This window comes from Globicephala melas, chromosome 15, assembly GCF_963455315.2.
Source record: "Globicephala melas chromosome 15, mGloMel1.2, whole genome shotgun sequence".
Taxonomy (NCBI): domain Eukaryota; kingdom Metazoa; phylum Chordata; class Mammalia; order Artiodactyla; family Delphinidae; genus Globicephala; species Globicephala melas.
The window spans coordinates 26,220,839-26,237,510 of record NC_083328.1 but is presented as its reverse complement, the minus strand read 5'-3'; the positions used below and the strand labels follow the sequence as shown (position 1 = coordinate 26,237,510).

Genomic DNA, 16,672 nt, shown 5'->3' with positions numbered 1-16,672 from the left:
CCCTGGTGGCGCAGTGGTTGAGAGTCCGCCTGCCGCTGCAGGGGACACAGGTTCATGCCCCGGTCCAGGAAGATCCCACATGCTGCGGAGCGGCTAGGCCCGTGAGCCATGGCCGCTGAGCCTGTGTGTCCAGAGCCTGTGCTCCACAACGGGAGAGGCCACAACAGTGAGAGAGGCCCGCGTACTGCAAAAAAAAAAAAACTGTACCAAAAATGATGTTCTCAGAAAAGTGTTGCTGCCTACATCTCCCTCCCATCCCATTTCCATCCCCTAATTCTTCCTCCCTGTTTCCCCACCCAAGGAAGGGGATTAATCTTATTAGTTTCTAGTTTACCCTTCCTTTCATTTTTTTCCTCCTGAAGCAGCTATAACTATACATTTTATTGTTCTCCCTTCTCCCTTATGCAAGAAGTAACATTGATACTGTTTTGTAGTTTGCTTTTTTTTTCCACTTAACATATTCTGCAGGTCTCCTGGTATCAGTTCATGGAGATCTTCCTTAGTCCTTTTTACAGCTGTGTAGTATTCTGTGGCGTGGATGTACCATAGTTTATTCAACCATTCTCCTGTGTGTGGGCATTTAAGTTGTTTCCAGTATTTTGCAGTAACAAACAAATTGCTATAGTAAATAACTTTTGGCATATACCATTTTATAATGTTGGAGGTGTATCCTTCAGGTAACTTCCTACATGTGGAATTGCTGAGTCAAAAGGTAAACGCATTTGTAGTTTTGTTAGATATTGCTAAGTTCCTCTTTCGAGGGGTTGTACCAGTTTGCACCCCAATCAGCAATGTGTGAGAAATAAACATTTCCCCCACAGCCACACCTACAGAATGTGTTGTCATACTTTTTTGCCATCTGATGTTCTGATATAATTTTAATTGCACTTCTCTAATTATGAGTAAGGTCGAACATCTTTTCATATGCATAAGGGCCATTTCAGAATCTTTTTTTGGAGAAGAGTGTGAATTATCTGTTCATTTCTCTGTTGGGTTTTTAAACTCTTTCATTTTTACAGAGTTATTTATGTATTAAGGAGATTAGCCCTTCCTCTTCAGTGTTTTTGTTCTGTTTTTAACGTGGCCAGAATTTATCAATCTTTTCTTTTTATTGCATTTGGATACGGGGTCATAGAAAACTTTCCCCTATGTCCAAGGATCCCATCAGTATTTACTTACAGTACACATGGTTTGATTTTTTTTTTATTTTAACATTTTCATCCCTGATCTACTTCAAGTTTATTTTTATCTAATCAGACTCTTTCTTCCTCCACTATGTGACACTTTTTTTTTTCCTGTGTTTTCCTGGTTTGCCTTGGGTGTTTTTATTTTTTCCATATGAACTTAAGAATCACCTTATCTAGTTCAATTAAAAACCTGTTGCTATTTTTATTGAAATTGCATTAAATGTGTAAATTAACTTAGAGACAACCAACATTTTAATAATGTGGTATTTTATCCTATTCATGAACAAGGATTATCTATGTGTTCAAGCCTACTTTTGTGTTTTTCAGGAGTTTTGTGCATTTCTTGTTAAGTTTACTCCTGAGTTTTTGTCTTTTTGCTGTTATTAATGGAGTTTTCTCTACTATTATGCTCTGTAACGGCTTGCTTGTGTATCTGAAGCCTGTTGATTTCTGTATGTGCTTGAATTTATCCTTCTTGAAAGTTTGCCAGGTTTCTTGAATCTGTACTTTATGTATTTCATCAAATTTGGGGAGTTTTCAGGCATTATATTTGCAGTTATGTTTTCTGCCTCATTCTCTCTGCCCTCCTGGAACACCAGCTGCGCATAACCTTATGATATCCCAAGCGTCTCTAGGACTCTATTCTTTGTTTTTTTAATCTTTTTTCTCTGAGGCACATAGTTTATTTTCATTCGTTCATTTGTACTGATATAATGGTTTATGGATTTGAAATTTTCTCTGCTCACTGCTTTAAATATTTGCCATAGATACTGATTATACCCCCCAAAACTATCTTTTTTAAAAAAATTCTTTCATTTCAGTTTGTATTTTTCCTCTTTTCTGTGAGTTAATAGAAGATGTTATTAATTTCCAGGTAGACAAAACTTTTTAGTTTTTTATTTTATTAATAATTTTTAGCATTATTACATTGATATCAGAGTGTCGTTTATAATATTTTTTGTTTTATGGAATTCACTGGAGTTTTCTTTGTGACCTAATACATGATTTTTTGAATAGTCCGTGTTTTTTGAGAAGGTGTCTTCTCTGTCATCAGGGTGTGAAGTTCACTGTATAGCAATAAGATCTCCTTACTGATAATGCTATTTTGGCCTTGTATATCCTTGCTTATTTTTTGTCTACTTCATCTGTCTTGTACTGAGCTTGGGAGATTAAAGTCTCCTGTTATTTGTGTGTTTTTGTCTATGTCACATTGCATCTCCTGTCTTTTTTGTTTTATAACAGTAATTATGTTGTTTTCTACATAGTCACAGCTGTTATAGCCTCATTGTTGAATCTGGCTTTTAGCATTAAAAGATGTCCTTTGTCATGTAAAATGTTTGTCACTTGAATTTTATGTTTTCTATGTTCAGGATCACTACCCCTTCACCATCCTCATCTGTAACACACATCAGTCCACCCAAATCATGCAGGCCTGTCAGTCACAACGCTCCAGGTCACACCACTAGCATGCACATGAGAAATAACGCAGTTATTATATATGGGAATTATTTTATTTTACTTTAATAGGTTGTTGTTTTTTTGTCTTAAGATTCTTTAGAGCAATTCTGCTGCTCAGTTGTTTTAAGAGTTCAGACACCCAGGAAAATAATCTTCTACTGCATTAAAGTTTGTAAACAGTAGAGACTGTTTCAAAGTTATCCTATCACATCAAGGAATTTGTCTGTTTCCACAAGTGCCATTGTCTTTAAAAAAACAAATTTATTGACGTATAATTGACATACGATATATTGCACATATTTAAAGGATTCAGCTTGAGGAGTTTTGATATCACCATAATCAAGAACATTTTCATCACCCTTAAAAATTTCCTCATGCCCCGTTGTAACCGTTCTTCTTTCCACCACAGTCTCCAAGCAACCACTGATTTGCTTTCTGTCACTATATAGTTCGCATTTTCTAGAATTTTTTATAAAGGGAATCATGTGCTCTTTTTCTTGTCTGGCTTCATTCCTTCCGCCTAATTATTTTGAGATTTATCCATATCTTTGTTTATTATTCTTTTTTGATGATTAGTATTCTATTGTATGGACACACCAAAATTTATTTATTCATTTACCTATGTATGGGTGGTCATTTGCAGTTTCTGGCTATTACAGATAAAGCTGCCAATAAAGTTCTATTGAAGAAACCATAGTTTCAAAAGCTAAGCATATACCTACTATATGACCAAGCCTTTATTCAAAAGAAAGGAGTATAATTATATACACAAAGATTTATACGAAAATGTTCATGACAGAATTATTCACAGTAGCTCAGAACTGAAAAGTACCCAAATGTCCATCAACAGGTGAATGGATAATCAAAATATGGTCTCTCCATACAATGAATTATTGCTCAGTAATAGAAAGGAACTAACTACTGATGTATGCAACAACATGGATGACTCTCAGAATCGTTATGCTTAGTGAAAGAACTCAAACACAAAAGACCACATACTGTATGATTTCATTTACTTGCAATTCTGGAAAAGGCCAACTACTCCATAATGATAGAGAGTAGATCAGTGATTACCTGAAGCTGGGTGTAGCAGAAGTATGTACTGCAAAGGGGCAAGAAGAAACTTTTGGGAATGATGAAAATGTTCTGTACCTCACATGGGACCATGGTTTCACAGGTGTGTACCTCCATCAAAACTCACCAAATTATACACCTTAAATGGGTGTATCTCATTGTCTTTATGCCTCAGTAATCTTGATTTTTAAATGCCTGTCAGATACAACGAAAAAAATATAACAGGTAGCTTTAGTTTTTAGTTTCCTGTAAGGAAGGTGCTTATCAACTAGCCTGGACTACTGAATGTAAGAATTTACTTAATTAAAGAAAAACATGACCATGTGAACCTGATTTAAACACTGAGATGGCTCTCATGGGAGACAAAAAGATGAATGAGATGCAGTTGCAGCTTTTGAAGACTGTAAGGTTTACTAAGATGGGGAAGGGATATCAGGAATATGAAGAGCATCCAGACACATTGAAAGAAAGCATAGTGAAGCAGTGAAAAGCATCCCCGCCCCCAGAGGAGTGCCCTCTGGGTCTTCCAACCAGAACTGTTTACATGAAGATACTTGCTGTTCGTACATACACTTGATTGTCAAGGATTAAGACCTATGTAATATTTTTTACTTTTCTAATTGAAAAAAAAATTGCTCAAACAACTTCTTTTTCAACCAGGGTTCTGTGAGAAAATTAATCCCTATACATGTGATTAGAGTGACTGTTTTCTTAATTATCCCGAGGATGACATAGCTAGTACCATTCTAGACACATAGGAGAGAAGTTAATTCATTTTATACAGTGGATACCTTTGGATATTAGGGCCTAATTCTCTCACAGAACCCACTGAGAAAAGCTAGTAGTCTGCATCCGTACTGCCTAGGTTACAAATCCATCTTCTACTCCTTAAAAGCTGTGTAGCTGGAAAGTTACTTAACCGCTCAGTACCCCAGTATAAAAAGGAGAGAGTAGTAGATAGAGTTATTGAGAATAGTGAACTGAGTGAGTGTATGTGAAGTGCTTAGCATCATGTATAAATAAAGCACTTCAGTACACAGTAAGTGACATATAAACGTTAGTACCAGCGTCGTCATCATCTTCATTATTATTCACAGAAGGCTGAGTCCTCCCATGACAGGTATCATGAGTGTTCAGATCTGACTCTTCGGGGGTGTTGAGAGACATCCTGAAAAGCTTCTGAAAGAGATTGATACTGGAGCTAGTTCTTGCTTGGGTACTGTTTCCATGGGCAGAAATAGAGAATTTCAGGCAGAAGAAAAAACTTGAGCAAAGATAAGGAAAACGCGGAGTGTATCAGGAGGTAAAAGAAGCTTGATTTAGCTGAAGCATAGGCAACATGTCGGGGGTTAATAATGCTCCTCAGGAAGGTGGGAGACAAAGCATCCGTGGCTTTGAATGCCAAGATACGAAATGTGGGCGGAATTACACTGGTAGGGAGAGGCCTGGATGAATGTGGGTCGGTTGAGTGACATTCTGTTATTTACCCAGGCACCATTACTTCTGCAGGCTGTGTCCCAGGCACTGAGACTGTGAGGACGAGTGAGACAGCTTTGGTTTTATGGACCTACCTGAGGTCTAGGCTAAGCCCATTGCTCCCCTTTAAAACAAACAAACAAACAAACATCTTTGTTTTTCCAGCAAAGCCTAACTTACAAAATTAGAGATGATTTCATCCTGAGTAGAGCATATAATCTTAACATCAAGGGTATTTTAACTGCAGAAGGAAAACTCATTTAGGAATTGCCGTTTAGAAAGCAAGAAGCTCCTGAATGCAAAGTAGGGCACGTGTGTTTCTGTGTGCACTGGTGGGTGTTTAGGGTTGACAGTTGATGCCAGCGCAATCTCAGTGGGCACAAAGGATCCTCGCGGAGAAGGTTCATTCATTGATCACAATTTTGTAAGTAGGTGGGAGGGAACTACAGTCCTGTCTGGATTCCCCTCTGCAAGAAGAAAGATTGCTTTTTCCTCAAAGACAGTAGGTGGGATGGGAGCTGGAAGGTGGAGTGGAGTTTATGTCTGAAGACCTCAATATTCATAAATCTTAGGATCCCAAGTTACTTGCTGAGAAAGGTAAAAGGGTGGTTATGTAGCGTTGCCTTGAGGAAAATGGAGATGCTTTGGAACAGTGGCTCCGGTAATTCAAAGTAGAGTCAATAAGAGATAAAGGAAACATTTTGGAGCAGGGGTGAGGGCATGACATGATTTTATATTGAAATTGCATAGTCCTCTTGCCTCCTTAATTTCTCAAGCCATGCTTGGTGTTATCTCCACCTTTTGTCGTGACTCCCAAGATGGCAAAATAGGATCCCCAGTCGGATTAGATAAACGAAGGCAAATGCTTAATTCTCACCTCAGGAAAATGTTGTGGAAGGTGAGCAGCAGAGTAAATGGGTCCCCTCTCCCCGTTTGAGTTATACGGTAAAGCAGTGGTTCACAAACTTAAGAAATGTACTGACCCTTTAAGAACAGTTAGGAGATGACTTAATGTTTATTAGTGTAATGTTGCGGAATTAGGTACAACTGTAAAAGAAGTATAAACTCCTTGTGCTTACTAGCACTTACACAACTACAAAACAAGAACACTTTGTATGTTATTTACAGAAATCTACAAAGCTAATGAAATTCAAATCGGTGTTAATTTCCTGTGACACCTGCATTTCTGCATAAATGTGACTGCTGGACGCCTGACCGTGGTGCTCACTGCTGTCACCTAGGCTCAAGCCTGTGCTGCCCCCTGCCACGGTGCCTCGCTTCTCCCACGGTGCCTCGCTTCTCCCACCCGCTTCTCTGTTAAGACCGCTGCAGGCTGCTATCACTTTGCCTTCTCTAGGCCTGAATATGTCATCACCACAAGGTCCAGCTCTCTTTACTTTGCATTCTTATATGGCAACACTTGATTCTTTTTTCAAGGTTAACAAAATGAAAACACGAAATTTAAAAATTTTCCACAAAGAACTCATCCAAGAAGCCATCCTTGGATTCCTGAAAGTATGTCCTTGGGTTTGTTCTACCCAGTTCTCAGAGCCCATGGCTGACTACTTGGCTGTGATTAGTCACCTGGGGCGGTTTTTCTATTTCATTATTCCAGTTAAGTGAAAAAGTATCAGCAGGGTTCTCTGCAAGTATAAAAATTTCAGATTTAATCTAATACATGAAATCTCAAGTAGTAGAAAGACACCAGAAGGTGTTAAGTGCCAAACCAGAAAATGATGAGCTTTATCTGCACCCTGCTGCAGCCTCAGACGGTGGGGTTGGAAAGCAGAATGCGTGTGGCGTGGTGGTTAGTGTGGTGGTCTGCACTTATGTCTGTGTGTATATGTCTTGCCGGAGAAACCGCAAGCCTAGCAGACAAGCAGCCATGGGGGAGACAGACAAAGGAGATCATTCCAGAAATGAGCCCCGACAGACTCCACCATCTGGGGAGTGCCAGTTTTGCCTGTCCTAGGAATTTTATATGCATTTTTTCCTGATTTTTGTAATCACAGAAAACAGCTACTGCTGTTGTTATCGTTAATGCACTGCTGTAGATGAGGCAGCCATGACACAAAGATGTTGCCACTTTTCCAAGACCTCATAGCTCTCACAACCGAATTATGTTTAACCCTGAAGTTGTATTCCTTCTGCAAAACCATCCTGGCTCTAACCTTCATAAAATCCATCTGTGATCTTAAATCCCGCTGAAATTAAATTACCAATTTTTCTTAAATACATGCCTCTGAAAATCACATGTCAGTTTAGTAAACAGGAAAAAAAAAAACCCACAGGCTTTTGCTTTTGGTGAAAAGAATGTTGGAGTGAGAAAACCAGGATTAAGGATATGAGTTCACCAGCAGAGCGACTTGAAAACGCATCATTTCGTAGCTGAGCTGCACTTTCTCTTTTAACAAAACAAATATCGATACGTGTTTCCCTCAGAGCTGCTGAGGGTCAGGAAGATCCTCAAGATCCTGCTAAATTTACTTGTGATCTAAAAACCATGATCACAGACGGTGAACATTTGTTATTTTCTCATTGAGGGTTTCCTACATACAGTTCTTTCTTATTATCTTATTATTTTTTTCCTCAACAAAATAGGAAATACTGGCTTTCCCTCTTGTAAATTAAGCATTCTCAACAGGAATGAAAATTGGCTCTTGGGGTATAGGCAAAGAAATCTTTTTAATGTATAATGTACAGATACACATAGAGTACATATATACATACAGTAAATCTGTGATGCTAAAATTTCATGGAAAGTGATTTAAAAAATTATATTAAAAAGGGTCAGGAGCTGTGATGTAAAAAAGGTCGAGAAACACTATGGTAGTCAGTCTCCTTGTTACAGGCGCTGACCTCAGCATCAGGCTGGTCGTAACTGGGTGATGTGCCTTCCAGTCTTCGCTAGGACTCCATCCTCTTAACGTGTCACTCCTCCCATCTATGCTAAACCCTCAAAGCTGTAGTCATTTCATTCTCCCTTATAGTCCATAACTCAGAATTCAAGGAAGTCTGCTTTGAAGAAATATAATCTAAGGAAGGCTCTTGGTTGTAAATCTTCCAGCCAGTTGTCTGTGTTTATACATTTATAAGTAACTCTCAGGCTTAGAAGTAGAGAAAGGATTTGGATGACTTTCTCAAAGCTGATAAAGTGTATCCTCTCGTCTCTTGATTATCCGTACTAAAGATCTGGGGTTGGGGGGAGAAGACAAAGGACACCAGTAACTGAGATGCCGTCAGAATGCTGCGATTGAGTGGTGCCGTTGTCACGTGAGGACCCGCCTGAGGAGGAGCTAGGAAACATGTCCTCCGCCTCACCCACTGCTTGCCCCGCCCCAGAGGAAGCTCTCTCCCCTCAGTGTAAGCAGAGGTTAATCAGCCAAGTGTTAATGGTCCAAATTCAGTCCTGAAAAGCCTTGCCAGGGTTGCCGTTCACATCTTCAGAGAGGACAAGGCAAACACAGGAGGGCAGTGCCTCTGCATTCTAGGATGAAAGATTATGATAAGCACAGATCACAAACGCAACTATCAGGCTGTTTGGCCCTGTTGTAGTGTTCAGTTATGCTACAATACTTAGTTGCTCAAATCACTGATATTCTTTCAAAATCTTATCTTAGAAGTGTTAGAAAAATGTATCCCTCCTCATGAAACAGTCGTTTCCATAATCTCTTTATATCTGCAGTACTATTCAATATCCATGTATTTAAACGTGGTAAAAATGAAGGACTTTTAAGATATGCTGTCTGATTTCACAGATAGCACTCTGTACTTGTCCTTGTTTACAAAAAATATTTTAAATTATCAATATTATCAAACTGGGCTTAATAATTATGAAATTATTGGAATTTACCATACCATTTAGTAATTGTCTAAAGATATGTTTTATAGTGGCATTTGTAATGTTAAAAAGGAGAAAATTAAGGATCAAATATGTATTTTACTGAAAATATGACACCCTTAGGAAAAAAATTTAGGTGTAACCTGGACTGAAATTTTTCTCCCTAAATACGTCCAATCTGACTGACTATGACTCCATAAATGTTGTAATACTGTGCTCAGACTGTGTGAAGGAAGCCCCAAAGTGCCAGCATCTTCTTCAGTGAATGTTCACCTGAGGACCTGTTCCAAAGCACCCAGAGGTGGAAGGCAAAAAGAAAAGGGCATCTTCCTCGATCCCAAGGTCCAGAACGCTGCAGGAGAAGTACAGACAGTACTTAGTATTGAGCAGTCTCTTTGCATTCTGTGACTAATTATTTTATTTATTACTTTTATTTTATTCATTATTTTGGAATATTTTTACGTTGGCGGAACATTGCCCAGTTGGTAACATCCTCAGGTTTTTCCTTACTGAAGCACAGCACCATCACAATGATAGTCTTTCTTGTCAGCAGTTTTATAGACGTATATTGACTCTGCCAGGTTTTTGTGTAGTTCCCTTGAGCCATGTTTGTTTCTGTTCTGATTCCCTGAGGCCTTTCTTGGATTGTCCTAGTCGCCAAGCCATACAGTTTTTCTCACGCTTATTAAATATCTATGCTTGGGGTAGTGGGAAAATTGACTTGATTTATGGTACTCTCTTTCATACTAAAACAGCTCTTTTGAGTGTAGACACAAACACTGTGGAAGCATATTTATCAGAGCCAAAGTGAATTTAATCACCTATCGTTTGACGTTAAACGCCACTCGTGACAATAGAGCCAAGTGCCACTGAAGATGATGTAGCACATAAGGAACAAGGGCAGACCTACCGGAAAGCAGTTCACATGATAACTGTGGGCTTCTCCTACCAGGAGAGAAGGCAGGTCTCCTTCCTCCCTCCAGCCCTAATTCAATCCAAGAGACATTATGTGGGGCTGAGCAAGGCAGCTGCCCCGTGGGAGTGGGGGCAGCAGTCCAGTGCCACGCTTCAGAGCCAGTGGGTGAGCAGACATCTGCCTTGGGTTTGGCCACAGCAGTGACAGTAATGGGGTGGACGGGGTATCCATGAGTGGGGTGGCAGAGACCATGGGACAAGATTCTCACTATAGGAGGAGGAGTTTACAAATATAGAAAAGAAAGAAACTGAGAATGACCCTGTGGGGTTGGACTGGAACTGGAGGCATTGGGGTGAACTCATGGTTTTCAATATACATAAATACAGATGTACATACTTAAATACAGGTCTGTATTTACATCTGTTAATAGAGACGTAAATATGTTTGTGTTTACACACACAGAGACATAAACTCACACATATTTCCTACCTCTGACTACAGAAGAGGCCTGGGAACAGTGACACCCAAGTAGCATTGAGCACACCTAGCTTGGTTTCTCAACAGAGCAGGAAAAGTAAAAGGTGAGCCTGGAACATCTTATGCCGAAAAGTAAGCAAGTGCTCAAAGTGCTCAGAACAGTAAGACGCTGAAGCCGGCTCAAAGGGATTCCCACTGGCCAAACCTGGAATTATTTGAATTATTTTTGAGCATCAAAATAAATAATGATAGGAACATGTTATAACCCATTGAAAGAAGTAGGAGTCGTGAGTCCATGCTGATATAAACAGATAACATAAACTGAATAAAGAGAATTTTTTCTCACAGTAGGATGTGCCACTAATAAATGTAGAAGGAATGATAGAATTTTCAAAATCATCATTTGGAGTCATTCTAGTAATAAATAGCTCAGCCCCATGAAATAATTAATTACAAAGAGAAAAATTAACTTCGTAGTGAAGAAACCTGGCCAATACCATTTTAATAAATTGAAATAAACATCATCAGCTATGAGACAAATTGAATTTGTGCACTACCTGATGGGATGCAAAGAACACATTACATTGCTTCTGTGGTATTCCTGCCAAAGATATTCCTGCCACGACTGGTATGTAATCACGAAGACACATCAAACGAACTCAAACTGAGAGTAATTCTACCGAGTAACCAGTCTGTAATCTTCAAAAGTCAAGGAAAGAAATATCAAGAAAGACTGAGGAACTAACTGTTCAAGATGGAAGAAAACTAAAGAGACTTGAAAACTCAGTGCCATATGTGATTCTGGTTTGGGTCCTTCTGCTATAAAGGATGTTGTCGGGACAACTGGTAGAACTTGAATGGAGTCTGTGGTTTAGGTGGCAATGATATATCAGTGTTAATTTCATGGTATTGATGGTCATATTGCGGTTATGTGGGAGAATAGCCTTGTTTGTAGGAATTATAAACCAGAGCACTTAGGGTAAAGAGGTATCGTGTCAGAGCCTTCTCGCAGATGGTTCGGGGGAAAAAGGCTTTTTGAATTTGAAATTATTTCAGAATTTTTAAAATAGCAAAATAAATTGTTCTTTTAGGCATATTCACCACTAGAGAAATTATTATTCCCTTTCAAAACTACAAAGGCAAGACTTTTCATACAAATCTACAGCCAGAAAATGTTTCCTTATTGAGATCTTTTATATTTATTAGAAACAAAAATAATAAGACTACAGAGGATCCTTAAAAGAGAATTGTATTACTTTTTAACATACTAAACACACATACACATGGCCAATAAAGAATTTTTAAATGGATGGTGTAGCTCTGGATTTACTTAGGTTTCTAAACTTGTGGCCAAAAAATTGGGTACAATTTTATAAACAACATCCTGAAAAGGAGAATGTTGGGGTTTATTGTTTTTGTTGTTCTTTTTGCAAAGCAATTAAAAATGTAGGCTCTGGAACCAAGCTGCCTGTTTGGAATCCTGGCCACCACTTACGAGATATGTGATCTCTGACAAAATATTTGATTTTCCTGTGCCTCAGTTTTCTCATCTGTAAATTAGGATAACAACACTGAACTCACAGGTCTGTCAACAGAATAAATGAGATAATATATGAAGAGCACTTAGACGGTGTTGTGCACTACAACTTTGTTTAGAGCACTAAACAAAGTTGGCTGCTATTGTTTATTATTTCAGGAAAAGTTAAATTGCTTTCATAAAAGCACTCTAGTGTGATTATGTTGCCTTCCTTCTCCCTCACCAGGAGTAGAATTATGTGAAGGCAATGAAAGTCATGGTCTCTGCTCTTAAACCTGTCCCAAGATCAAAGTAAAGCGTAGAAATGGAGCATGTTTTAGAAGACAGCAGGCATTGCAATGCCATAGAAAAAAGATGTGGGCTTTGGAGAACTAAGATGTTGTTTGAATTCCAGATCTGCTGCTTACAAGCTCTGTAACTTTGGTCTTGGTCTGTAAAATGTCTAGAATGTACAAATAATCATAGTGATCACAAAGGGCTATTAGGGGTTAAATGAGATAAACTTGGTAAAACTTTCGGCACACCGACCCAAAGAATGTCCACGGAAAATGATGGGGTTTTTTCTTACTCCTTTAAAGGTGTAGGAACAGTTAATTTAGAAGAATGGAGGCCTTAGGATCAGAAGTAGTAGCAGAGCATTTGAGGGCGTTTTTTGAGAAGTGTGTTAAGGTCGTCGCAGTTTGTTGCTGCAGGGGTGTAGACTACCAACGATGGACTTAAATCGCCTCGAAGGAATTTCAGTTGACAAGAAGCATGTCGTGTGTTGTGTGATCCCATTCTTGAGAGATGCTGGAGAAGGGTAGATAACTATCTTTCTAGAACAGCACAGATTTAGTGCACACCAGCCTTGGAAGCAGGGACAAAGGAAAGAATCTTCATCCAGTCCCCATCTCTGTTATATGTTGAAGAGAATATTGGTTTTTCTGGCTGTAAAAATGTAAGCCTTTCTTTATCCCACAAAAGGATCATGTCACATGCACATTCAAAGTGTATGCGTGTATTTTCTTTTAAAGAGAAAATGTGCTTCCTTTAAAGAACACATAGCTGTTCATCTAAAAATTAGTGACTCTTGGTCACTGACCTAGGACTTCTTTAGAACTCTGAGTAATTATCAAAAGAAGAGCTCTGAGTATTATCTTCTGCTTTCATTCATTCACTTAGTCATGCAACAAGTATTTGTTGAGAACTCCCTAATATTCCAGGCACTCTGTTAGATGTTGATTATTTAAAAAGTGAACAAAGCAAAAGCAGATCTGTCATGGAGGGAGGATTCAGTCTCCTGTGCTTACAACCTCTAATGGGTTTTATGGGACCTCTTTGCAAAGGAGCATACTTCAAACCGTGAAAATCAGATTCTTTTGGCTACAGCGGTAGACAGATAGATGTTTGGTGTGTAGGAAAGCAGGCATTTCCACTTTGCCTGGAGTTGCCTTACCTGCACATTTCCTTCAGGCAGCGTCCCTGTGCCTAGTGGGCAGCCAGGTGACCTGGGGAAACGGTGCCCGTTGATAGCTCACGTGAAATTAAACTTGGCTGCTTGCTGGTGGAACCTGTTATGAACTAGAAGCTCTCAGTGTCTGCCTTTAATACAGGGGAGGAGATTTTCTTCCTTAGCACAATCATGGCGATGTTAACTCTCTCGGCCGACTAGTGGCACAAAGGAAAACTGCCGCCCGGGTCTGCATTGGCGAAGGCAGAGAGCTGCAGTTACGGTCATTCCCTGTGACAGAGAGAACCGGCTGTGGCTGGGAGAGCCGGCAACGGCAAAAAGCACACCACGAAAGCAGTGTGGTGGTGACATGCTTCTGTTTTTATCCAGATATGCTAGTAACATGTTTATTCAGTGTGGTGCCTCTGCTAAGATAAGACCCTCTTCCTTCGGGTGCTTTAGACCGCCGTTTGTTTAGCTGGAGAACTTAATGAGTAATGGATGTGCTTGGCTGGCTGATAGAAAGTATTTCCACAGCCTGTGGCTGTGTTTATAGAGAGCCGGAGAGAGACCACAGGCAGCAATTTGTCTTCTTAGGTATCAGCAAAGTCTTGTCTTTTAACAACTAGAGGATTTATTTTTAACTGCTTGAGTCAGTGTTTGTCAGATGACGCGGACCATCAAACTGCAGATTGAAGTCCCCAGTGCGGGGGAAGCTGGGCTGGCTGGGAAAAGGGGTGGGATTTCAGCATCATCGTGCTTCCGTGCCTCTGCCTCCCAACGTGGGAGAGAGTTTCGGGCTTCCAGCAGCAGGAGTCGATTCGCAGGTCCAGCTGGCAACTAAAGGGTAACGGCTCCTTCAGCTGCTTGAAGACATAATTGCCCAGTGATCGGGGTATTGTGAGGAGCCACCCAGGACCCCGGGACCAGAGGATTCCGAGCGCTGGCCTCTGCTGTTTGGCAGACTGAGTTTTTCTCTTGCTTGATGCTGCCTGTCTCCAGAAGCCTCTCACCATGATCGATAGCTCCAAGAAGCAGCAACAGGGCTTCCCGGAGATTTTAGCTGCTGGCGATTTCGAGCCACTAAAAGAAAAGGAATGCCTTGAAGGGAGCAACCAGAAAAGTCTCAAGGAAGGTCAGTCTGTCTGTGGACAGGGGCAGAACTGCCAAATTCATACTCTCATCAACCAGGCTGAGCGTGTGTGTCTGCTTCCCATGCCGTGTGTCTGCTCTCTCTCCACTCACGTACCTTACACGCTCTAAGTTCTTTGAAATGAAAGCTTAATGCTGTTCTTGGTAGCCCTTTCTGAAGATTCATTCACTGATAGGACTCCAGGGAGGTGGCAGTAACTGATAGAGTAAGGGGACTTACGAAGCCAGTCCTCATTTCGGTGAAATCCTGCCAGGTTCGTTCTGTCGATTTTCTCATGTCCTCTAATTTTTTTACTTCCCCCCACCTCACTTTAGGAGAGGCCATTTCCTTTTCAGTGTTATGCAGAACCCTGCTTCTTTTACATTGAGGAACACGTAGTTCCAGGGAAATGATTTCTTTTTCCAATTAACATGTTTATGGTTTTTATTGTTTAAAAGCAGGAAGGTAGCTAGCTCTTTCTTAATTGTATCCTTAAATGATTGGTTTAATTGGTTATAATGCACATTGCACCATCATTTTGTTTTGTTTTTTAGGCACATTGCGTAGTTTTGTCGTTTTTTAACAAAGCAAAGAGTAAGCTTAAGAATGCTGTCAGTGATTGTTAGTGGCCACCACGCAGGTACCTCCCTGACTGATTTAAGAAAAATGTCCAAAGTTCTGGGCACTGCTGTCCTGTGTCCTGGTACACTGAAGTGTGGCAAGACCAGTGCCCAGTGTGCCCTACTACAGCAGCTGGAGACCAGGGACCATGGAGTAAGAAATTCAGAATCTTCAGAGAATAAGTTTTTTCTGAATTTGAGATATGAAAGTCACCCCTCTCGATGCTTGTTTAATTTGAAATTTGATTTTCTAGTGTTCTTTGGGAGGAAAACTCCCCACAATAACCATCAGCTGCCCCCTCACCTCTCCACCGGCTCTTCCTCGTCTTCTGGAGACCCAGGCAGTCAATATAGTTGTCTGCCCAAGCAGCAGTCTGAGCTTCTTCCAAAATGATATTCCTTCTTTTCTTTTTCATACATTTAGAAAAGGAGAATGTGGTGACGGATCGTTGCATATTTAAACAATAAGAAGAAGGAACGATAGTTGTTTTCTTATTGGAGTTGAACTTCTTTTGGGTACTGGTTGAAACAAACATGTAGATGGAAACAAAGGACACACAATGAAGTATCACTAGCTGCTGCCAGGAACCAGACAGCGGGGTTGCCCCCGCTTGTGCGCTGCAGGTCTTCTTGTAGACTCTCGTAAAATCAACACCGGTAGAGCTTCTAGGGCACGTTCTAGAGACTCACTGAGGAGAACTTAATTTTTTTAAATCAGTAACTTAAAAAGGGGATTATCTATATATCATTTAAGTCAAGTTCTAGTGTTAAGCTCCTATTAACATCATAAATTTTTAACAATTTTTACGCTACTTGAAAAACCGGGAAAAGTGGAGGAAAATGCAATTGGAGAAATAAAAAGATGTTACAACAACAGTATGATAAGGAGTGTAGAGAGCAAGAATTAAAAATATAAAAACAGGGTAGGAGAATTATCAACAGGAACAGCAAAACTGCCTTGAGATGATTACGTAATGTATCGATTCTTTCCCTAACAGTTGTGACCATGCTTTGAATTTATACATGTGCTGTAGTATAATGTCACAAAGCAAGAGCATGGACTCTGAAGTGAGATATACTTGGGATCAAATCCCATTTTCTAGCTCTGTGACCCTAGACAAGTTCACTGCTCTGAGCCTTAATTTCCTCCTTTGTACAATGAAGATAAACAATACCTACTTCATAGTGTCTTTATGAGATACCCAGTTTCATGCCAGTTTGCCACCCCTCTTCTAATTTTTTTAACCCTTTGTTACTTTTCCTTTCTATTTAAAATTTAATTTTTAAAATCTTGTGTATATTGGCAAAGTAGAGAAGTACTTACATATCTTACTGTCATGTAAATTCATCAGTATAAAGAGGTGTACAGGGAGAGAACTTTCATATTTTTAAACACTCCACAGAAATGACTGGATGATAAAATTCATCTACCTCACCACAGTTGCACTGAACTAGGCTTCGCTTTCTATCTCAACAGACTGTATGTCTACTTATTTTTTGCTAGCGATAGGGCTGAGGGGGAAAA

General features: G+C 39.8%; 1 protein-coding gene across 11 annotated transcripts in view; it reads left to right on the top strand.

Moving 5' to 3' along the window:
- MRTFB (myocardin related transcription factor B) overlaps nucleotides 1–16,672 on the top strand; it is a 283,651-nt gene that overhangs the window by 193,397 nt on the left and 73,582 nt on the right. Inside the window, exon 1 of one of the 11 annotated variants that reach the window (XM_030884005.2) lies at nucleotides 14,151–14,530. The exons of the other annotated variants lie outside the window; for them this stretch is intronic. Coding sequence (XP_030739865.2) covers nucleotides 14,410–14,530 — 121 coding nt within the window. The 5' untranslated portion in view covers nucleotides 14,151–14,409. Of the gene's footprint in view, nucleotides 1–14,150; nucleotides 14,531–16,672 lie in introns of those variants that run through there. 11 annotated transcript variants of the gene reach the window in all.